Here is a 24,536-nt window from a genome sequence, read left to right as displayed (position 1 = left end):
TAGTGGTTCTGCTATGCAATGAAATTCTTGTTCTGTTCATTCTCCCAAAAAAAGAAAGAAAAACACAAGAAAATGAATAAGAACATCAGAAACATAAATACCAACAAATTAAGCAACAACAACAGAAGAGACATTAGTACAAATCAATAAAGTACTATGAGTGTGTGCGTGTGTTGCGTGCGGCGTGTGCGAGTGCTTCGTTGAGAAGCCTGATGGCCTGTGGGTAAAAGCTGTTTGCCAGCCTTGTGGTCCTGGACTTCAAACTCCTGTAGCGTCTGCCTGACGGTAGGAGTGTGAATAATGAGTGTTGTGGATGTGTGCTGTCCTTGATGAGGTTGTGTGTTCTTCGTAGGACTCTAGATTTATAAATGTCTTGCAGTGAGGGGAGGGCTGTCCCAACAATGTTCTGTGAGGTCTTGATCACCCGCTGGAGTGCCTTCCTATCACGTGTTGTACAGTTACCGTACCAAACAGTGATGGAGGCGGTAAGGACACTTTCCATAGTGCATCTGTAGAAGTAACTCAGGGTTTTAGTGGACATGCCAAATTTCCTCAGTCTTCTCAGGATATATTCTTGGTCTAAATGAAACATTTTTCAAGCATAAAAATGTCCAAATTAACAAAAATGCAAATATAAGTCATTCAGAAGACGTGATATGTAGTGTAATATTGGTGACTTGTTGTGTGCGCCTTTCAGGAGCAGGCGGGGTCTGGGAAGGACATGTGATGTCAGCTAGCTAGATTTGACTGTTTCACCGAATGTTAGCAGTGGGGAGAGTGCGAATGAATGGCGTGAGTTGGCCGACGGCAGCTCCTGTGTGAATGTTCACCGCATATGTGTACTCCACTGCATGCTGGACCCAGTCCTCCTCCTCCGGGGTCGGTAGAGCACCCCCAACTGCTCTGTTGTGACAGAGACGGCCCTTGACAGGAGGTCTGCCACCAAGTTGGAGCACCCTGGCAGGAATTCCAGTTTTAAGTTGTACTGGTTCAGCCAATAAGCCCACTCCAGCAGCCTCATGGGCCTGTGTCCTGCCCCTTGAGTGGCCAGCAACGCTGTCAGCGCCTGATGGTCTGTGCGGATGGTGAAGGCCCTGCCATACAGGTAGACATGCCAGCATGCCCAGAGGTAGGCAAGGGCTTCCCTCTCATCCACTGAGTACTTCTGCTTTGCTGGAGTGAGGGCTCTTGAGGCAAAGGCAACTGGGCGCTCCACCCAGTTGAAGGTCTGGGAAAGCACTGCACCAAAAGCCACCCCGGAAGCATCGCACGTGACCAGGGTGGACGCGGTCATATTGAAGTGTGACAAAGTAGGTGGGGATGTGAGTTGCTGCTTAATACGCACCGCCTCACTGCATGCTGGGGTCGACGCCCACATGGCCTCCTTCCTAAGCAAATGCCGCAGAGGCACCGTCACGGCGGAGAACTGTGGCAGGAACCGCAGGTGGTAGGTGGCCATCCTCAGGAAAGATGACATCTGGGACGCAGACTGCGGGTCCGGCAGTGTCAAGATGGCTTCAGTGTGGGACACGATCGGAGTGACGCCATACCTGGAGCGCCTGCAGCCCAGGAACTCCAACTCCTCTGCCCCAAACACGCATTTCTCGACATTAAGCGTGACCCCGTGCTGTCTGAAACACTGGAACACCTGCTCCAGACGAGCATCATGCTGTGTCGTAGACGGCGCATGCACCACCACGTCATCGAGGTAGATGGAGACCCCTTGGATGCCCACCAGAACAAGGGATATTATCTTCTGAAAGCAGCTCGGGGCCGAAGACAGTCCAAAAGCCATGTGTTTATATCTGAAAACCCCCACAAGCGTGACAAAAGCAGTGTGATTCATGCGCTCTGGTGCCATCAGAATCTGCAAGTAGCCATTCCGTAAGTCCATCTTACTGAAGACAGCAGAGCCATGAAAGTGACTCGCCAATTCCTCTGCTGTGGGTCAGGAATGATTGCTTTATTACGTCATTCAGATCCACACACAGACGGAGACCACCCCCCCGTTTCTTTGCAGTGACCAAGTTAGACACCCACGGGGAGGTGTCGACTGGCTCAATGACGCCCACTTCCTCCAGACGGCGAAGTTCTGTCTCAACTGCATCGCAAAGCACCAGGGGAAGCGCCACAGCGGCTGGATAACAGGGCGGACCGTTGGGTTCACTGTCGGCCGGTGCACCCGACATGCACCCAGGTCCCTGGAAGAGTTGTGGGTAAAGGTCAGACCATGAGGCGTCCACTTGGCCACATGCGTCAGTCATGGCAAAGCCTAGGGCACATGTGTCAAACTCGTGCCCTGGAGGCCCAAGACGCTGCAGGTTTTTCTCCAACCAGTTTCTTCAGCAGGTGATTTAATTGATGAGCTCCTTCCCTCTAACTGAAGGTGTTGATCATTAAAATCACCTGCTTTAGTGACTGGCTGGAAAGAAAACCTGCATTGTCTTGGCCCTCCATGGCACGAGTTTGACACCCCTGGCGTAGGGCATGGGACAGCGGCAGCCCCATTATGTTTGCACCCTGCTGTGTGACAGGAATCTTTGTGTGGGGGGCACGTTGGCGCTCATAGGTAACTGACAGGTGGACCACCCTTTTAATGGCACATGGCTGAAGAAACGGACAATGGTGGGCTTGTTTAAGAGGGACACCTTTGCACCCGAGTCCAACACAAGTTGTATGGGTTGTCCATTCACATTGTATGTGAGCTACTTGAATGATGTTTGCATGCTTTGTACTGTGTTGACAGGGACAGCAGTGTCGGCGCCAGCCGGGGAAGAGCGACACACTCGTGCGAAGTGGTTCACTTTATTGCAATTCCAGCAATGCTTTCCTCGGGCAGGGCACATCTGATGTCCCTTAGCATGGTCAGATGAGGGCCACAATTTGTGCAGGACATTGTCCTTCTCCCTTCCTTGTCCACCGTCTGGACGTCCAAGCTGGCATCCACCCCGCCAGAAGCTCCCATGATCTCCTGGGTGACGTTCTGAACCAGCGGCGATGGAAGTGACGTCACGGACCTGTGCACCACTCGGCTGAATTTGCGCGCCTCTGTCAGTGCCGCCTCCAGCTGCTTTCCTATTTTGAGAGCGTCCGTGGTCGTCAATGAATCAAGCTGACTGCAAGACGTTTTTTCAATAATTTGGTCGACAATCAGACCGTCCTCCAGCTGCCCGAAATCACAGCACCTTGCCAGCTCGCGCAGCGCTGAGACGAAGTGCACCAACAACTCACACGCACCTGAACTCAAAATGACGCATTCTGCACACCACTGTGACGGCATACCTGTCATCTGACACTGAGCGTGGCGAGAATCCGCTGGCCTTCCAGACCAACACAATGACGCACCAATGAAGTGATCAAAAAGTCGTCAAACGACTGCAGCCAACGGTCCCACGGCACTGCGGGCTCGCCCGGGGTGGGCAGAAACACCGGTGGTGGCGACAAAGCCAAAGAAGACATCCTCATTCGCCAAATGTTATGTCTGTGCACTAGACAACAACCACAATGTGTAGAATGCTAAACGGCTTTTACTTCACTAACACACTTTACGATAACCGTTACACTTGACAGCCAAACCTTAAATGAACAGTAACCCATAACAGCCCACATACCCATGTACTGTATAAACATAACAGACTTTATTTCACATTGGTGAATTTATTACTGACCATCCATCCATCCATTTTCTATGCTGCTGGTCCTCACTAGGGTCGTGGGGGTATGCTGAGCCTATCCCAGCTGACTTTGGGCAAGAGGCGGGGTAAACCCTGGACTGGTTGCCAGTCAATCGAGGGGCTATTACTTACCAATGTATTCGCATTATTGAGGTATTTCAGTGACTTCTGTTCAACTAGCATGTAACAAAATTCACAAAAAAAGGCCATAGTTTTTGCCCAAAAATGTTTTCCGTTTTAAAAGTACTGCTTTGGGCACCGTTTAAGCACCCGCACCATTTCAAGAGTACAGATTTGGCACTTTTCACTGAAATGAACTATGAGAGAATAACTCACCCACAATACACTCGCACTACTTTGCTGTTGATGTTCTTGTCAAAGAGGTAGCGCCTGTAGTCTTCCAAGGCATCTTTAACGGCGATGACAGCAAGAACCACCAGCAACGGAATCATGGTAATTTCCTTCTGAAAGGCTTCAACAACCGGCACCCAGTTCAGCAAAGCCAGGAACAGGAAGTACAGGTTGGCTGCCCTGCAAGAATGGCCATAGCAACATGTAAAATCTGGTTCATTTATATAAATATGTATGCAAAAAAGAAAAATAAACACTTCAACACGTAACCAAAATCAAAACTGAAACTAGACATTGCTTGCATTACTTACTTACTGAATAAAGGTTTTTTTTTTAAACCTACGACACTTGGTTGACATTGTTTTCCTCGATTTGTGCATATTTTAATTTGGATTCTTCTGTTTTCACATATTTTCATGACGTCTTCTTTGTGTCTCACTGCACACACTGCCCCCCTTTCTCTTCCATATTTTCTCCACTTTAGTGTAAAAATAAAAATTAAAAAAAATCACTGAGCTCGGCGAATGGAGCCGAACTGATTACTCGATTAAATCAAACGCAGCCGTCTCTTTTGTCCAACCGGAGTCAATATTTTCTGAAGCAAATGATTTTACGTAGGAGATCAAGAAGGAAGACGGCAAGAATTTTTGCTATGGCAGTTGGTGGGGAACTTGCTGCAACGTCTGTTCCAAGGAGCACATGGATCCTCAGGAGTCGATGCCAGGAGTGGTACAACATGGATGTGAGCTGCTTCACTGACACAGATTTTGTAAATCATTTTCGGAAGACAAGAAGAACTTTTGCCTACATTGGCAAGTACCTTTCCCAAACTCTCGCACAGCAAAAGCCTTTCAATTACGTTTAGGTCGAGTATATACAACCGTAACATTCAGACTGCAGTAGCTATAATTTGGATTCATAGCCACAAACCATTTGAAAAAATTGGAATTGTACTATTCACACTTAGAGATAAGGGTTACACATGAGCAAAAAACTGGAATTGGCCTGCAGTGTTGTTTATATCCGAGTTGCTGCTGCCAGAGAAAGATACACAACTTGAACTCATGGACCGCACAAAAGAGAAAGGCGACGGACCGTACTGAGACAAGGGTGCAAGACTTTCGTCATTTCAGACGTATACAAACAACACACGCCCGTGCTGTGTACCACCTCCGTGTGGTGCTGCTTTGTTTTTGACTAATATACCTATGTTATCTGCGGGACATATGTGTTTCCAACTAAATACATGCTAAGCCTGCTAAGCTAAGTCTATGAAGTTTTCGCAATTCATAAAATCTCCAGCTCGCCCTACTCATACGTACATGGGTGGAATTTAACTTGGACATTATTCTTTTTTGTATTTTACATTAGTCAAATTTAACAGCAGCACGTTTTTTTTTGTGAACAAATTGCTATTATACAGGGTTTTTTTGTCAAAGGGCATCCAACTACAGGTAAAATTATGTTAAATGTTAATTTCTCTATTTCATGTTATGTTTGTGGCATTGTTTTTTGTAAAACTAAGCATGTTAAAAAGCCTTTTACGGACCTCTTTGCATAGATTTTTTTGGGCCATGAAACAGTTTAAAAAAAAAAAAAGGGATTGCCCTCGAAACATAATCTCCTCTCCTCCACCTCACTCTTTCTGCATCTAAAACTGTAATTATTGTCTATAAAATGTGTTCGGTGTTAAAATTTTGGGGTGTTTGGAATGGATTAATTGTCTGATTGGGCTTAATTTGTAAAATTTAAAATGGGGCGGGGGGTGTATTTCCTTTTTTGCCAGCAGTTTAGACATTAAACTGAGGGACATTGGAGGACAGCATTTACACTGTTATCCAAGCTGTACACTGACTACTCTACATTGTATCAAAGTGTTGTTTGTTTAGTGTTGTTTGAAGTTGGGGAATTGATGATTCCATTTTTGATTCTGCTTTATCAGTTCTTTACTGATTCACTTTTGGAAAAAAAAAATTACAAACGTGTAGCTTAGTATGAACTGAAATTAACAAAATACACCATCAATTATTCTGTGGCAATTACACAAGAATGTCCAGTAACATGTTCAACATTTTTCAAATAGAAATGAAAATTCTCCTTTTTAAAATGATATATGAGGTTTGTCAGTCAGTGACAAACAGAATCAAGTCAAGTCTAATGGAACTGCGCATTGTGCAATTCGGCAACCACCAACTATGAAGAATTAACAATTCTTTTCCAGAAATATAAGCATGTCTGCTACTTTCGTGACTTATGGTGTCTCCAGCTGCAGACAACACCCTCTCAGACGGGTGGAGGACGCCTGCACACACACAGATTGAAAATGCAACATACTTTCTTGTGAAATGTAACCAAAAGTGTTCGTGCTACATTTCCTGCTGGCTGCACTGGCGAACGATGTCACAATGAAAGTTGTGCCGCCCACTGGAAATGATGAAATTGTGAAATTGGCAAATGATTCCCAGAAACTGAAACACTGAGAACCGATTCCCATCCCTGGTGTTGTCCCATGAAAAGCTATAATGCAATACAGTGTTCCCTCGCTCTATCGCAGTTCACCTTTCGTGGATTCGCTGAATTTTTTATGTGCTTGTTTTTTTTTTTTTTTATTACAGCATTTGAACGCTGCTACAGGCCGAGCCTGGCACTTTAAGAAGAATTGCTTTGTGGGAAGCTGAGTGTCTCTCTCTCTTTGTCCTCCTGCCTGTCTGCACCGCCGATTATTTCCTGACTCCTGATTGGCTGTAGACCATTGTCAATCAATCTCCTTTGTGCCACTCTGCCATGTCTCCTGTGTCATCGCTAGCTTGCTTGCTTGCTTGCTAGCTTCCTAGCGTGTAAATGAATCTTCGCTTCGAAGGAGGAGGACTGCAAAAGGGTGTTTATGTTTTAACAAGGATACGGCGAAACGGCGCCAGGACGAAAAGGCACGGTCACAGGAATTAAATACACGTGAGTGACTTAATCATTTCTTGTGTCCAGGTTGATCATTAAAATTCAAACGAAGGTTTAAACAAGAGGGAAATGTGAGAAAATGTTCATGCCTGTCTGAGAAAAGTGTATAAAGTGTATGGTGCAATGCAATGTCCTTCAACACGTCTTCTTTCACTCGGTTATACAGCTCAGGAAATTGCTGTTTGTGACATGTACATGTACGTTCTCTCGGGCAATCCGTACTGTCTGTCAAACATTGTTAACATTTCCCCAAATGTTGTCTTTTAACCGTATTGAAAGGTTGCATTTATTTTGCAATGTAGCAAGCGACACTGTGAGCTTGCACCATTTTGCACTGTCCATTTATACAGTCTTGCCTTCTTTACCGCGGGGCATAGGTTCCCAAAATAGCCCGCAATACTATAAGTGAAATCCGCGAAGTAGACAACTTCACTTGCTTGCAATTATTATATACAGTATGTTTTAAGGCTGTAAAAACCCTGACAATACTCTTTATAAACTTTTCTCAGACAGGCATTTTCTCACATTTCTCTTTTGTTTCCTCTCAAAGTTCATATTTCATTTGAATTTTAATAATCAATCTCGGACACAAGAAATTAAGTGATAGTATTCACTCCTCCGACCGTGCTTCGTCCCAGCGCCGTTCAGCTGTAGTGTTTTTGTATGCTTGTTAAAACATATTGCTCCTGTTGTAGTGTTTTACTCTAGAAGACCGAAGATTCAATTACAGTATTCATAATGGCGCCCTATGATCGCTAGCAAACAGGATACATGGCCGGGCCACACAAAGGAGATTGATTGACAATGGTCTACAGCCAAGCAGAAAGCATAACACAATGGGCGGGTTCTCTATTAGCCAATCAGGACTGTTCTGGCTCTATAATTAGCCAGCTGGAGGGAGACTTTTAACTCTGAATATGCAACACCCTCAAATTCGTAGCACTAGTAAGTACAACAACAGACACACAGCAGCACACCAACGGACAGGCCCACGGAGCACGGAAATTTGCTAACAGACTTTTACGGTCTATGTATTCACCACACACCCGCACCCCTAAAAAAAAAACAAAAAACCTTGCAGTCTTACCTGTGAAACTGCTGAAACAAGTTCAAGGGGATGAAGGTCAATATGCTGTACTTGGTAGTGCAGATGGCGTTGCCCTTGTAACCTTTGGCAATGTCTTTGAGCGCTTGCTGGTGGGGGCCCTGGCGAGCAAAAATGGTTCTTCTTGTCTCTTTCCATCTCTGTGGGGGGCTGTGGGACTCCACTGAGCTTTTGGTGTGCAGGTCGTTATGGGTCGAGTACCGGCCTCGGCCCGGCTCTCGAGCTATGAGCTGCCAACATTGACGTTGCAGAGAGTGGAGCCGTTCCATCTATGCAGCAGGGTGGCCAGGCCTTTCCTCCGTGGTCTTCTATTCCTCTGTAGTCCACTAGGGACTTGACCTAGGTCCTCATCCTGCGCATAAGGAAAGTAATTGTTGTGCATCACATGTTTTGTTAACAAACCAGGTTGCACTAACACATTGGCCATCTGAGAATATATATTTGGGTAAGCGCTCTGGTACTCTCAGTGCGTTTAGAAAGGGGTTGGACTCTCTTCTATTCTGACGTTCCTACATGTAGGTCATATTTGTGGAGTATAATAGATTATTTCACATTTATTACTCAAGGTCCTTATGTGAAGAGTCATGTTGAGCCGTAACCTACTTATAAATGTATTCATTCCGTTCAATAAATAACATTCATTCATTTCATCAAAGTGTAGGCACTGTGCATACTGTAACTTACTCAGAGCGTGCGATTGCATTGTACCCTGCCGTGCAACTAACCTGCCCAGCTCACTTGCTGACTAACATGGCGGACTTCCAGCGCCGTTGCGTACTACACTCTATTGCATGCACTTTCAGAAGTAACGAGACCTCAACTCAAAACAGGAAGTGGATGACAAAATAAGAGTACAAAACAGGAAAGAAGGAAGTCACAAATGAAAAGTTAGATCAGAGATCACTAACTGGTGGACTGCCGTCCGATGTGGAAGTCAACCTATAGTCAAGTAGGCCTGTCACGATAATCGATAAATCAATTAATCGAATGATAAAAAAAACAAAGTCGGTCATTTTGCTGGTCTCGATAAATTGATGTGCATGCATTTTTATTTTCCTCTCTCTTTACCACACAGGCTGGATGACAAGAGGGTTCACGCTGCACATTGGTGAAGTTAGTTTCACGTTGGCAGTTGGGTATTCGGCTGCGTAGCAACAGCGGTGGTTCCCCCTCACTGTGCCCAGACTGCTCTGTCATGGTGCGTGGAGCTTGCACGGGAAGAGTGTGTGGAAATATATCCGCGGCGGACCAGTCATTCACAGCAACATGTCCTCACACACACTAACCAGCCCTCTCCTGAACTAAACATGTCGAGGCGACAACCGGAAACATCGGCTTTGATACTCTTACTAGCCACCGAACGTGAGCATGAGCTCATTTACAACAATAGCCAGTATAAGCAAGCTGGATTAGCTTGGTTTGGCTGAGCATGCGTGTGTGTGTGTGTGTGTGTGTGTGTGTGTGTGTGTGTGTGTGTGTGTGTTTGTGTGTGTGTGTGTGTGCCACTCAGGCTGTATGAGTTGTGCTTTAGTGCATGTTAATGAAACCCAGCATTTTAGGTTGGCCGCTGACTTTGTGCAAGTTGTGTGTGAAATAGGGACAACAGCCACGGCTGCAAGAGGCACTCGATAGCTACCTGACTTGGCCATAGTCAAAACACATTTTCAACACACATCACACTTCTAGCCTTCAAAATCAGAGCGGGACACATCCTGTCTAATAGTGGTAATTAAAAATAAGAGTGTCATAAAAATAGCTTACATTAATGAAGCTATTACAATTGCATCTGCAATTTTATTTAAAATCTCTTGACATTTCTTTCAATGTTAAATACCTTTGGGAAATTAAAGTTGATTGCTTTTGATATGATGTACTCGCATTATTATTACTCGCCATATAATTGATGAAAAAATTGTCTCAAAATATGTTGTCAATAATATCGATTATCGACAATAATTTGTAGGACAATTATCGTCCAGCAGAAATTTGTTATCGTGACAGGCCTCGAGTGAAGTAATTATCTATTTTAAAGTTTTCCCGAGGCGCTTCTATTTGGATGGGAGTCAAGCAGGCCCAAGTGATGCGGCTCATCCAGTGCACAAACGGATTATGGGTTATGTGTCTTCTGTTATTGACTTTGTTGATAAGGTGATTGAAAACTTCCACCAACGTTTTGACAGCTTCCACTTTGGACAGCAGTTCACCATGTTCACACAGAACCCATTTCTAATCACAGATGTCAGTGGGTTCTCAAAGATAATCACACAGCTCTTCAAGTGGGCAAATGCTGGACTTCTCCAGATGCAGTGGCCCTGACAGAGCAGTTTGGAAGAACCAATCCTGCCTCTTTCTAGCACCAAATGGTCTCCGAGACGGCTATTCCAGGTCTGAGGAAAGTAGCCCTGAGGAAAGTAACTCCACATACAGCTGCGAGGCCGCTTGTCCTGGCAGGACGGTCTCACCAAACAACAGGAAGTGGGACAAAGGAGGGAGACAAACATGTAAACCTGTTCAATTGTTAAAATGTGATGAGATCTGTCTATTTAAAAATACTTTTGATAGAATTTCTCAGAGAAATGGAAACTCAAGCTGCTACTGTTCCACTTTATTTTTGTTCCTTAAATGTACTTTTAATTTAAATTTAATTATATTTATTTGTATTCATATGTTCTATTTTATTTTTAAAAGGCAGCCTTTCTTTTGCTTCAATCGACAACAATATACCAAAATGTGTCACATATGTATCACACACTTAATAATAAATCATAACCCAATCTATATCAGTATACCATACACCATTCACACATACACACCCACCCACCCCTGTTGACAGGTATATGAGAAATTCATCTTCTTAACTTGAATTAATTAACTAACTGAATGACATGCGGTGTTAAAGAAACAGAGAAATACAAATGACAATAACTGTTGAATTGTTTAACAGTATCAGTGCAACCCGAGGAATATTAATAATTAATAAAAGTACCGTATATCAAATTGAGAATTTCGTGCCACAACAGACTTACCCTGCTTTTAATGTCCATACGAAGATTGATTCGTAGAAGTAAGCTCCCTACGCTCTCAGTTCGGTCAAATAATTACTATGGCTTGTCTGTTACCGACGGTCCGCTCCACGAACACCGATCAGCACCCCAAACGACTATTGAGTTGACTATTGTTTCGTCGGAGCCAGTCGAAGCTGTACCCTTCCGCTTCTGAGGGAGGGACGTGGTGTCTCACAATATCGTTTCATTTCCAAATGGTATGGGCGATAGCATGTGCGTAGTGGGGGGAAAGTTGAAATGAAAATGCAATGGAAATTATCTTTTACTTCTCTATTACTGATTGTTTTGAAATGCGGTCTCATTTTTCCATTCAGCGTTTCGATGTCCCGTGTCAATGTCACGTGACTTGCCGCCGTCGCGTGTCAGCTGACGAGAAAGCGGAAGTAGAATGAGAAGAAAACCACTGATATGTATATATCTGGATAGCCCACTGGCGATGACTTGTGAAGCCACACGGCCGCCATATTGCCACTCTCAAGAAACACTTGCATACCGGTATGTTTGAGATTGCAAACAACGTATTGTCTTACGCAAAGCATATGGTTTTGTTTCAGTGTTGTTGTTTTTTTCTGTGTGTGTGTGTGTGCATGTGTTTATGGTTATTACACATTATGGGTATCACATATTATTCCTGTGGTTTTTCTTCAAATATATTTCTATATCAGAAAAGAGGTTATTTCTATTTCATAACACAAAAGATTTTAAAACTTGTCCAAAGTCACTCTCTTTTATGATTCATATTTTCTACAGACGAGAGCATAGTGAATTGTATGAAAGTAAGAATAAAAACTAAATCATCACGACCATGGATTTTAGTGGAAAAAGGGATGGGATATGCAGTTAAAATTAAAATCTCTTTCTAGAGGAGTAAAACTATCATTGCTATGGGGGGGGGGTGCTGAGCCGGGGTGCTGAGCCAGGCTGCAGAGTAGAATTTAGTCCTAAAGGCAATGAGAATTGGAAGGGGAAAAGGTACATTTAATATAGCCAAAAGATAGATAATAACGTATCAAGTCGTTTTTAAGGGACGAAGGTTGCCTTACTTGAAGGAATGGGAGAATCTCCCCGATTTTTAATGTAAAATATAGATGTTCTGCGAGCCCCTTCATCTGCTTTGTACACCATGTACGCTGTGCCAATGTAGTCGAGATGTGAGTGATAAAATGGCGTCTCTTTGGCTTCTGCGGCTTGCACGGCGGCGTGCGACGTATGAGCTATCCAGATATATAATACAGATCAGTGGAAGACAACATGGCGATACAGCTAGCCAGATTGCCTGCTACAGAGTGCCTTCAAGTAAGAGCAGTCTTTACATTTTTAGGAACAGCCAAACCTTTTAGCATAGCTGCCGGAATTGCATTGTACACGTTATGATGACTAAAGGGGAAGTCCTTTAAATCCGACCGTTTCAGTTTGCTGTATTTTGATTTGATGAAAGCCATGTAAATGCAGTTTAAGTTGAACAGTACTCCGCTAAACTAAATGTTTTTCTCGTTGTCGATACGATGCAGCAGTACTTCGGCTTCGGTATTTTGTGTTTAAATTTCTCGACCAAGCCTACAATGCATGCACGTAAAAATATATCCTAATTATTGCATGAATTCGGTTGTAACCAAAATGACTGAACAAATAAAGAAAATGTAAATGCAACATTTAAAACTATCTGTACTGTACACTAGAAGGACTTTGCATTATTCGTTTTTCAGGTGAAATTTCAGGACAAACTAAAAGGCATTATAACTAAAAAATGTGAATGCACGTGTCCATCTGTTGTGCACATCATGCTGCTCTCTAACAAGGAGCTGATTCACAACAGGTGACATTTTTTCAGGTCCTTAAAGTCTTAAATATAACATTTAGTTACAGGACAGAGCAAGTGCATGTCTCCATACGGGTTCATGTATTTTTTTAAAACTGCAATTTCTGTGCAGATGTCATCTGTATTCCGTAGACCTGTCACTGTAGAAGTTCTCAGGATTTCCCATACATTCATTTATTCAAATTGGCCCGCCACAGATTGAATTTGGCGCATTCTGTTAATCCTCCCTCTTAAACAAAATATAATGACTAGGGATGTAAATCTCTTTGTGGTAGACGATTCGATACGCATCTCGATACATGGGTTAAGATATGATTAAAAAAAAGATATATTTTCAAAACCGAACGATTCGATACGATTCAATGGTTGCATTTGTTGATGCAGACGTTCATGCATCATGCATCATCATCATTATTTATTTGGTAATTAAATACAAATGGTCGCGAAAAGCTAAGGAGATGCCGCACAAGCGAGTGGAGAGCCACCTCTTGAGTCTGCACGAGTACCGCTAGGCCTGTCACGATAATCGATAAATCATTTATTAATCGAACAATTAAAACAAAAACAACAAGAAGTCAATAATTATGATGCTCTCGATAAATTGCCATGTGCATGTATGCGTGTGTTTGCGTGTCTGCTCGTCTCTCTGTGCCACACAGGCTGGATGACAAGAGGGTTCACTCTGCATCTGTCTGTGTGCATTGGTTCTATAGTGGAATGAACAGAGAGAGTGAGCTCTTATTTCCTTCAGCCTCTTTGTGGAGGCGAGGCGACTAGCTAAGAGCTACTACCCTAGCAGCAGTTAGCTTCGTGAGCCAGCAAACGCTAATATGACTGACGGCACAAAAGCGATGTGGCGAATGCCACAGCCACAGTGTGGGAACATTTTTTAAACAGAATGAACACGGTGAGTGCATGAATACAGACGATCAACACAGACAGTTTTCTCAATTGGGATAAAACTGACGATGGAGGTGCTCGGGCAGCCGAGCCTTCCTCCCGACAGTCAACACTTACTGAGTACCATCTAGTGATTCAAATGTGAATTACACTTCCTGTGAAGGTCTGAAAGCATGCAGGAAACCTTCACAACCATGCAACCCCCAACCCCTGACAAGCCAACAGTGCTAACAAGACAGCTTGGAGACGCTGTTTAGTTGCCTGGCAACACCACAACTTCCTGGCGAAACATGCAAAAGTGGCTCTGGGGCCATCTGTAGACCGTGGCTCACCTCCCATGGGCCCGTGGGACGCTAAATAAATTAAATAAAACAAAAAAAAACATGAAAAAATAGAGCAAAAGGGCAAAAGGTAACTACAAAATACTGAAATGTTGACACTAATAACTTAAAAAAACACAAAAATTTGTGTTTAAATATATGTCTTTTTTTGTAATGTTTTTAATTCTCAATTTCAAAGGGACTCCCTGCATTTAGTGTGTGACCCTCGGTGGAAAAGTCAGACAAGACAAGTACAGTCAAACTTGTCTATAGCGGCCACTAGAGGGAGTCTGCAAAAGTGGCCGCTATAGACAGGTGGCCTCTATAGATAGGTTGGGGTCCAGTTTGAATGTTAACCAGTAGAGGAAAAAAAAGGGAACAAAAATAATAATGTTGACCAGTTGACCAGGGCACTGCGGATAAAAGTTGTACAGCACTACTAGGCTTGTTATTATCATTATCATTATATTATATTATCATGTTATTATATATAATCCTGAACATGCATGAGTCAAACAGTAGCACATCACATCGTACAATTCACAATTTTGCATGTCCAAAAAGGAGTAGGAAGAAGCAAAGCTTATTTAATCCTACCCCTCATCAGTTTCACATCAATTGCAATACATTTATTCACCTCTTGTTCTTCCAAGTGTACTTTGTAGGTCTACATGACAATGTAGTGCAATCATAGCCAAGGTTTTTACTTACTAAAAGGAAGCTAGAGGCTTAATAATGACTGATAGAATATATCCACGACCCACAGAACAAAGCTGTGCTAGTAATGTCTTACGCTTGTTTTTATATTTTACTTTTTATACGGCAGAGTGTCATTACAGCTTTAGTTCATCAGGAAGTGACAGGAAGTGACGGGAAGTGACGGTGGGCGTCCCGAGCAGGAGAGCTAGGCTCAGTGCTAGCTGTGAGTTTGGAGAGAGTTGGGAAGTGTGTTTATGTTGGCGTGGATGTAAAGTCCTGCAGTGTTCTCCGCTGTTAATAAAGCCATTAAAGTTCATCGGCGATGTGAGTCTCTCCTTCCCCACAACAAGCGGCATTTCAGTCTTGACCAGTGCACACCAGGAAATAAACGGTGTCATTTCTTACAGGCATTGGCTGGACAGCTATGTAGTGGGGCTTGTTTAACCTTTGCCTTGTGGGCAAGCAGGAAGGAGAAACGATGCTGAGAGATGTGTGTGTGTTCTGAGCTGCTGTCTGGTGGCCGCGTTCAATAAATAAAGTTGGTAGAAGCAACAGGAGAAGTTTCCTTCTTTGCTTCGGAGCTGAATAACACTGACAAGTTAACAGACTAGTAGCGAACGGAAAAGAAGACGGCTTTGTTTGTGTCGAATACAGAAGATGAGGACTTTGATGGATTTGTGGATGAGGATTGATGAAAAATAACGTGAGTACATTCTAAAATACTTCAATTATGTACAACCAAACTCAGTTTTGCTCCCGCTGCCGCATGCATGCTAACGTATGTTTTTTTTTTTTATTGTAGCGTCGCTGGGAGCACATCCTGTTCCCAGCCTACTTTGCGGTAATGTTTTGGTGCAAATGCTCTTAAAGTTACATGTTTGACCAGGAAATAGCAAGCTCAAAAGAAGACGGCTTTTTTATGTGGAACAACTGACAGTTTGTGTGGATCTTGTGAATGATTGTGACTGAGCTAGGACTCAGTAATTAAAGTCTACACACGACGGCTTCATTGATTGAAAAACGAAACTTTTTCGTGCATGAAGCTTCTACTTGAGTTGGTAATTTGGCCGCTATATGCAGTCAGATATTGACCAAGGGAGACAAAATGGGTGGCCGCTGGCCGCGTTGGACAGGTGACTGCTATACACAGGGTCTATAACATGTAAATTTTCTGCGGGGGATTTCTCAGTGGCTGCTATAGGCAGGTGGCCGTTCTATAAAGGTGACGGCTAAAACAGGTTTGACTGTATATGGCATTGTTGTATGTATGTATGTACTTTATTTATCCCACAGCGGGGAAGTTTACTTGTTACAGCAGCAAGCAAGCAAGACAAGTGAAGAGAACAGTGTAAAGAAAGCATAGTGTCTACAACATGGTTCAGGTGGTGCAGGTGTTGTAGAGCCGGACAGTGGTCGGTATGAAGGACCTGCGGAACCTCTCCTTCTTACACTGTGGGTGTAACAGTCTGCTGCTGAAGGAGCTGCTCAGGGAAACAAGGGAACAGGGAAATTGTTCAGCTATAAGCTGGAACTACTAATGATGCACTTCAGCAAATAAGGAACTTAATATACTAAAAATAAAATAATAATTCACATCATTCAGACTCTTACTGTTGGACTTTCCTGCATTGTTTCACTTTCGGAAAAAGACCAGTAAGTTGTCATGGCAGATTAATCCAAATTAGATCACACCGCTTTGTGAATTTTGCTGTGCAGCGCCTTGTTAGAGAACAGCAAGTTGTGGAAAAAGTACTCAAACATTCAACAGTTCAACATGTGCATCAAAAAGAGAAGGTCAAATAAGTTAATCTGTAAAGTAGAGCTGTAAAAATCATTTGATGAATCGATGATTAATCGATTATCCAATTAATTGAGAACTGAGTAATTGTTTTTGGTATGTTTCTGGCTTCTTTCTTTTTCATTCTTCCCAACTCAGTTTTGAACCCTTTCTTAAGTTTAGAATAAATAAATTGGAGGCTAACTAGTTAGCTCGGTAGCTTGCTATGCTTAAAGCGGTGGCTGTCTCCTAGGTCCCTGCAGAGATCCCATAGCCTGCGCATAAGAGTTGCGAAATGCAGTGTAAACAAAGCAAGCAGTAGTGCAGCAGGGTATTACAAGTGCAAAGGTGATTATAGGGGTGTTATTTCATGTCTAGAGGTCTCTAATAATGTTATAAATCGTATATAGAAGGTTGTACACAGGTTTTCTATGCTCAGACGATAATAATATTCCATTTATAAAGGATCCTACTTTGCAGAAATTCACTTATCACAGTTGCGTCTGGAACCGATTAACTGGGAAAACCAGGGATTACTGTACTGGACAAACCAGAGGTGGTTTTTAAAATGATGAACCACCAAATAGAACCTCATCGTTTTGTCTGTGTGCAGCTGTGTCACAGGGTGGTGGATGGACTTTGTGGGCAGGAGCCTCCTCACAAGGGGGACTACAACGCCACATGGAGCCTGGGGGAATGGCTGGAGCTCCTCAACTCTTTGTCAGCAGTCTTTCGCTGGGCAGTCGGTAACAACAGCTCCGATGAGGAGGTGAGACGGCAATGTCATTGCATGCTCCCCACAGCAACTTTGAGGGTGAGCAGCTGTTCAGAGCTGAGATTGCCAGTGTTTCATCCTTCTGCTTCTTGTTTTCAGGTACTCGCCGGCCTGTCAGAGGTGAGCAGCAGTCATTCAGAGGCTGTGCTCCATGTGCTTAAAGCCAGAAAGGAAGACATTCGGCACGCTCTGCTTGACAGAACCAACTCAATCACTTCTGCTACGCTACAAGACTTTGACTGGCAGCTTAAGGTGAATTAGTACTTTGTGTAGTTTCCTCAGTGTCCTTTATAACGGTACGGGGAACACTGCATGAGTATTTTAACAAATACAGTCAAATACAGCCTGTTTCTTGACACGGGGTGACTTCCTATTTGTTCTAATTTGAAAACAGTTTTTCCATAATAATCAATGTAAGGTAAACTCATCTGTCTCAGCATTAAAACTGTTGCCATCAGAAATATAAGGCATGCTAACATTTCAACAATCTTAAGAAGCTCCTCTTTCCATCTATACAGTGGTGTGAAAATGTGTTTGACCCCTTTTTGATTTCTTACTTTTTTGCATGTTTGTCACACTTAAATGTTTCAGTTCATCAAACAGATTTAAATATTATTCAATGTCAAAGCATTTGAACACAAAATTCAGTTTTTAAATGAAACCTTTTATTAATAAATTTAAAAAATCCAAAGCTACATGGCCCTGTGTGATAAAATGATTGCCCCCTAAACCTAATAAGTGGTTGGGCCACCCTTAGCAGCAACAACTGCAATCAAGCGTTTGTGATAACTTGCAATGAGTCTCTTACAGCGCTGTGGAGGAATTTTGGCCCACTCATCTTTGCAGAATTGTTGTCATTCAGCCACATTGGAGGGTTTTCCAGCATGAGCACCTTTTTAAGGTCATGCCACAGCACCTCAATAGGATTCAGGTCAGGACTTTGACTAGGCCACTCCAAAGTCTTCATTTTGTTTTTCTTCAGCCATTCAGAGGTGAACTTGCTGGTGTGTTTTGGATCATTGTCCTGCTGCAGAACCCAAGTTGCTTTCAGCTTGAGGTCACCAACAGATGGCCGGACATTCTCCTTCAGGATTTTTTGGAAGACAGCAGAATTCATGGTTCCATTTATCACAGCAAGTCTTCCAGGTCCTGAAGCAGCAAAACAGCCCCAGACCATCACACTACCACCACCATATTTTACTGTTGGTATGATGTTCTTTTTCGGAAACGTGGCGTTACTTTTACACCAGATGTAATGGGACACACACCTTCCAAAAAGTTCAGCTTTTGTCTCGTCAGACCACATAGTATTTTCCCAAAGGTCTTGGGGGTCAAGATGTTTTCTGGCAAAATTGAGACGAGCCTTAATGTTCAGCAGTGGTTTTGGTCTTGGAACTCTGCCATGCAGGCCGTTTTTGTCCAGTGTCTTTCTTATGGTGGAGTCATGAACACTGACCTTAACTGAGGCAAGTGAGGCCTGCAGTTCTTTGGATGTTGTTGTGGGGTCTTTTGTGACCTCTTGGATGAGTCATCGCTGCGCTCTTGGGGTCATTTTGGTTGGCCGGCCACTCCTGGGAAGGTTCACTACTGTTCCATATTTTCACTATTTGTGGATAGTGGCTCTCACTGTGGTTTGCTGGAGTCCCAACGCTTTAGAAATGGCTTTGTAACCTTTTCCACACTGACAGAGCTCAATTAGTCTCAGTTATGTTATGTTTTAACGGAGGGACATCACTTTTTCACACAAGGCCATGTAGGTTTGGATCTGAAACATTTAATTGTGACAAACATGCAAAAAAAAAAAAGAAATCAGGAAGGGGGAAGAAAGAGGGATTACCGTAGTGATACTTTAGATTATACAAAAGTTTACAGTACTGTAAAGATGTGAAGCTTAACAAATTTGATACATTTTAAACATGTATTTTTTTAATATTTATTTATCAAAGGTAAATGTCGTGGTTACAAACATCAAGACTGATTGTTACTTACTGATGTAAGTGTACCTATGTACCATAAATCAAACATCTACTTTTTATTTACATTTTCTTGTTCTTGCCTCCAGTTGGCGCTGTCCAGTGACAAGATCTCGTCTCTTCAGACTCCTCTGCTCAGTCTCAGTCTGGATATAAGAGAGAACGGAACTTTCAAGCCTGTCACCATGGAGACAAACAAAGAGGAGCTTTCTACGCTGATTAGTTCACTAGAGGCTGCTAATAAGGTATACAAATACTCCCGTTTCCACACTGGCACGCTACAACATGTGTGACATATGTGGAGGTTACGCTGCCATTGTTAAGTCACCTTTTAGATACCCGCTTATGAAACCGGCACAGACATTTACTGTTTCACCTTGAATAGGTTCTGTCATTTGGATTTATGCTGTGCATATGTACACACTCTCCTCAACTAGGATCTAAATCTGGGATGCTCAACTGGTGGGTGGGACCCTAAAGTGGGTCACAGACCCATTCTGGGTGGCTCACAGACAAGTCAAAAATGGATTTTTAAACAATTTGTATTATAAAACATACTTCAGCCAGAAAATTACATTAAAATGATTTATTTCATTTAAAATATTTGTATTTCAAAATAAAATGTATTTCAGACTATCAGAACATTACACTAGAAATATTTGAATATAATTAACATTCATTAGAAATGATGAATGAAGTGAACATTGAAGGTTACATTTACCTTCACTGAAGACGTGACTGCTGACAAAGACACGATGTGGCAGCGAGGTCCACACGGACACCCCCGTCGTGTTTCGCTGAGTTATTTTTTGAATTCCGTAGTCTTTCTCACCTTCTTTATGAAAACGCTGGCTCTTGCAACTTTCTTTGGCTGCATTTTGGGTTATTTTGTAGCCACGATCAAAAGAAAAGCAGAGACGTGAGGTGATCTCCCTGCCACATCATGTCTTTGGCACGTCTTCAGTGAAGGTAAAAGCAACCTTAAATGTTCATTTGTCCCTTTCATTCATCATTCGTATGTATTTAGGATTTGTTTTCTGGATGTAAAACTATAATTGTAAAACTGTGTGTAAAAATGTGTTTTGTGTGAACATTTTTGCCTTTCTGGAACGCATTAATTGGATTTGCGTTATTTCTTATTGGAAAAATTGACTCGGTTAGAGTAGGTTTTGATTCGAGTCGGCCTTTCTGGAACACATTACATATTACTAAAGACAAGCAAATTGGTCCAATTCAGTAGAATAACAAATATTTCATGGATGTTGGGCTTATTTTAAAAATATTGCAACACAGCAGATACAAAATATAAGCTTAGTAGACCAGATCAACCAATTTTATTGCATTTTTTTTTTTGTCAAACATGACCAATTGTACTCGGTTTCCTCCCACATTCCAAAAACATGCATGTTAGGTTAATTGGAGACTCTAAATTGTCCATAGGTATGAATGTGAGTGTGAATGGTTGTTTGTCTATATGTGCCCTGCCATTGGCTGGCGACCAGTCCAGGGTGTACCCCACCTCTTGCCCAAAGTCAGCTGGGATAGGCTCCAGCATACCCCCGCGACCCTAATGAGAATAAGCGGCACAGAAAATGGATGGATGGATGACCAGTTGTATTTTTTTCTTGATTTTTAAAAATGACTTTTTACAGCAGTGGTTCCCAAACTTTTTACAGTGGCGTACCCCATCAGTCATTTGACATGAAGCCATGTACCCCCTACTCTTGCACACTTAAAAAAAAACATCTTGTGATATTAACTGACTTGAAATATTGAACACAATTAATTGGTCATTGTGCATTTTGTATAATCACATTTTGGATAACGTTTCACATGAGCACTAATAAATAGATATGTAATCATCCAACATATCTTTTACAAAGATTGGTTCATTCATTTAAAAAAAAGTGTATTTTGCATGGTTACATTTTGATGACGTTTGTCATGAGCACTGATAAATAGATAAGTAATCATCCTACATATCTTTTATTCAAGTCTGATGTTGGTATTCTTTCGTTTGAATGGCTTGAATTTGAGCATCACTTTTTTTGTCCACTGAGGATGGCTATGGTTTAAATCTGCATAGTAATTTATTACCAAATTAAAAGGGGACAGTTCAACAATCACGACAAAGCAGTATCTGAAGTACAAAAATACATAGAACCAACGATAAAGCCCCACTCACAGTGACAGGTTGTCACCGTGGAACACCAAAGTAAATAAACTCTTTGCAATTAAACACCGTTAATGCACAAAATAACCATCAAACTTATTTGTTCATGTGATGCACACAGAGCAAAGAACAACATCGTTCTCTGCTCTCTGCTCCGATCGCCATTGCGCCGTGAAGCATTCAGGTGCACTCGTAATTGTGAGCTTTAGGCGCTAATTAAAATAATTTTTATCACGAACCCCCATTTACATTTGGTGTACCCCTAGTTTTTAAAGTGTGCGTGTGTGTGCTTCTTCTTTCTTTTCTTTTCTTTTTTTACCTTTTTCAGTTTGGCATTGCAACTATTCAGAAACAGTTTGCAGTGATACAGTACAGCCTAGGTTCCCAAAGTCGGGTACGGGTACGTGAATAAAAATGAATAACAATTCACGCCCAACACTCACAATTACGAGTGCACGTGAACGCCTCGTGACACAGGGCGCACAGTCATAGCAGAAAGACGGAAGGAGACACGGCGTGAAGGTCTTCGTAAGTAAGTAAGTTTGATGATTATGTTGTGTAGTAAGAGTGTTTCATCTTGAATCCAATCCCCGCACTGTGAAAACCTGCCAATGTGTATGCGTGTCAGGACGGGGGAAATTCACATCTTATCTATTTATCAGTGCTCATGGAAAACCTTTATCCAAATTTGACCATGCACAGTACGAATGGTTGAACCAGAATGACTTACTATGCCTAATATTTCAACTTAATGAAATGTAAAAATGGTTTGTAGCAGTAGGGGGTACATTAAGGGGTACGCGACTGTAACATTCCCATCAAACCATCATTGATCAGCTGGGGAGAGAACTCTTTAACAGATTGAAATCCCATTCTTTTCTATGTGTCTCTACAGGTGGTACTACAACTGACAAACAATGAAAATATCGCACAGCACTGATCCTCCTCACACCTGCGACGTGGAAGCATCAGTAAATGGAAATCATCCTGGCACATGACCTATGGGATGAACATGTACAGTTCCAATTTTGCAAAGAATCAAGGTAAATTCTACCCTATGTAGCTACACTGCTGTCCTTCGTCCAGTGTGATGGGAAGCTGCTGCCTAGCTGAAAGTTGGGTGAGAGGTCAGGGCTCTCAGTACTTTTTTTTTGTCAAGAAATACATGTTGAATTGCACTTTGTTTGCAATATACATACCCCTTGAAATAAACATCGTGCTTTGAAAAAAGAATGTTTTTCTTCATTTGTTCTGTTGGCATATCGCATACTACTTGACTAGAGCGTACAGTTCTAGAGTGTACACCTTTGTGTCACCACACATTTTATCTTGGACCAATTTGTTTATCTCCATGAATGTGTACGGTGGATATATTCTGTAATTCCTAAACAAACCACAAAGGTCAAATAGATAAGCTCTCGTTGCAGATGGATACTAACGACAGATATTGTAGGTGTGCGAGCAGGTGACAACACTGTCAGCCCCCACCGTGTTGGGAGACCAATCTTTCCAAATGACACCAGTTCCATACCTATTGTGGCACACGGAAGGATGACTTCAGCAACAACTACTCACCTTCGGACTTCTACCAGGAGAACCGCTTCTGCAGGTTGAAGGTGGGTTGTTCTGGAAAGATGGAGTTGGTTTCATTGATGAAATGTCTCAGCTGGTCATATTGTGCTCACCCAGTGTGTGGGATGAAGCTGTGTGCCAGTCAGTAAGGTTGAGGATGGTTTAGTGGTCTTGGAGGAGTCACTGTGCAAGGTTCTGGGAAGCAACCAGACGCTGAGTGTCAAACGTGGACGGCATCGGGTCCCCTGCCCAATGACCAGTACGTTTTCATGACCGTTAACATTTTTACACATCCTCAACTAAGCAGGTTGTAGGGCTGTCAAATGATTAAACGTTTTAATCAGATGAATCCGTTTTAAAATTAGCAACTGTCTGAAATACTTCAATTTTTACAGTATTTAACAGGATTATATAGATTTGTACGTACTAACAGCTCCAAATGAACTGAATATGTCAATCAAGCTAAAAGATAGCACACAAGTGTAAATATATGTCCAGCACTAGTCTCTTTGATAGGAACAGATCATTTGAACCACACTTCAAACGGTGTTAGTATGAGCCATGAGGGGCTGCGTTCAAAGACATCACATGATTGAAAGGGATATGACATCCTTGTAAGGAATGTAGTCCGGCAACTGAGACTTACCCCCCACTTGGTCTAGTTCTGGTCGGATTTTGGTGATGAAGAACGTCGTTCCGCTTAGTTGCTGCAGACATTTAAGTCAAGAGTTTGGCTTCCAAGTTTGGCCTCCATAGGAGCCACCCTGGGGTCAAGTCAGCACTCCTCCACTATACAGCCAGCGCTTCTTCAAATGAGGCCTTGGATGAGCAGCAGGAGAAACAGGCGGTAGATTTTGTGTTTTGTCAAAAAAATCCAGTGACAGCATGTTTACTCTGTTTCTGGTTTGCATCACGACTCTGTCAAACTACCTGGGGGGGGTTTTGCTTCCTCAGGGACTTAGAGATCATGTGCCAAGGATGAATCTGTTGAAGTTTGCAGCAAGAGCGCTTTATTTTTAGATATAATTTCTAATCATTAACCTTGTGTACTTCCTCCTTGGTCCCCCCACCCCACACACACATACACACACACACACACGCCTTTTTAAGGTCATGCCACAGCATCTCAATCGGATTCAGGTCAGGACTTTGACTAGGCCACTCCAAAGTCTTCATTTGGTTTTTCTTCAGCCATTCAGAGGTGGACTTGCTGGTGTGTTTTGGATCATTGTCCTGCTGCAGAACCCAAGTTGGTTTCAGCTTGAGGTCACCAACAGATGGCTGACATTCTCCTTCAGGGTTTATTTTTTTTTACTGCATCTTATTTTTTATTCTAATTATTATTACTTGTGTGTATTATATGTATGTTTTCCATGGA

At 42.6% G+C, this 24,536-nt stretch overlaps 2 protein-coding genes across 5 annotated transcripts in view; one reads left to right on the top strand and one right to left on the bottom strand.

Moving 5' to 3' along the window:
- atp10d (ATPase phospholipid transporting 10D) overlaps nucleotides 1-11,485 on the bottom strand; it is a 41,723-nt gene extending 30,238 nt beyond the window's left edge. For 2 of the 3 annotated variants that reach the window (XM_054797082.1, XM_054797084.1), the window contains exons 1-3: nucleotides 11,112-11,485; nucleotides 8,068-8,437; nucleotides 4,011-4,205 (exon numbers count right to left, since the gene is read on the bottom strand). In XM_054797082.1, coding sequence (XP_054653057.1) covers nucleotides 4,011-4,205; nucleotides 8,068-8,354 — 482 coding nt within the window. In that variant the 5' untranslated portion in view covers nucleotides 8,355-8,437; nucleotides 11,112-11,485. The remainder of the gene's footprint in view (nucleotides 1-4,010; nucleotides 4,206-8,067; nucleotides 8,438-11,111) is intronic. The other variant, XM_054797083.1, reaches the window with a different exon arrangement.
- An 822-nt stretch (nucleotides 11,486-12,307) lies between these two features.
- commd8 (COMM domain containing 8) lies at nucleotides 12,308-22,821 on the top strand. Of its 2 annotated transcripts, none has more exons than XM_054797746.1 (5): nucleotides 12,308-12,446; nucleotides 17,279-17,434; nucleotides 17,540-17,692; nucleotides 19,503-19,658; nucleotides 22,482-22,821. In XM_054797746.1, the coding sequence occupies exons 1-5, from the start codon at nucleotides 12,402-12,404 to the stop codon at nucleotides 22,524-22,526; spliced, it is 555 nt and encodes a 184-aa protein (XP_054653721.1). In that variant the 5' UTR covers nucleotides 12,308-12,401; the 3' UTR covers nucleotides 22,527-22,821. The 2 variants fall into 2 exon arrangements, with proteins under 2 accessions (XP_054653721.1, XP_054653722.1); XM_054797747.1 differs by lacking the exon at nucleotides 12,308-12,446 and adding an exon at nucleotides 15,398-15,591.
- The last annotated feature ends 1,715 nt before the right edge of the window (nucleotides 22,822-24,536 follow it).

The sequence above is a fragment of the Dunckerocampus dactyliophorus genome, chromosome 13 (assembly GCF_027744805.1).
Source record: "Dunckerocampus dactyliophorus isolate RoL2022-P2 chromosome 13, RoL_Ddac_1.1, whole genome shotgun sequence".
NCBI classification, from domain to species: Eukaryota; Metazoa; Chordata; class Actinopteri; order Syngnathiformes; family Syngnathidae; genus Dunckerocampus; species Dunckerocampus dactyliophorus.
This window is presented reverse-complemented; position numbering and strand designations above follow the sequence as displayed.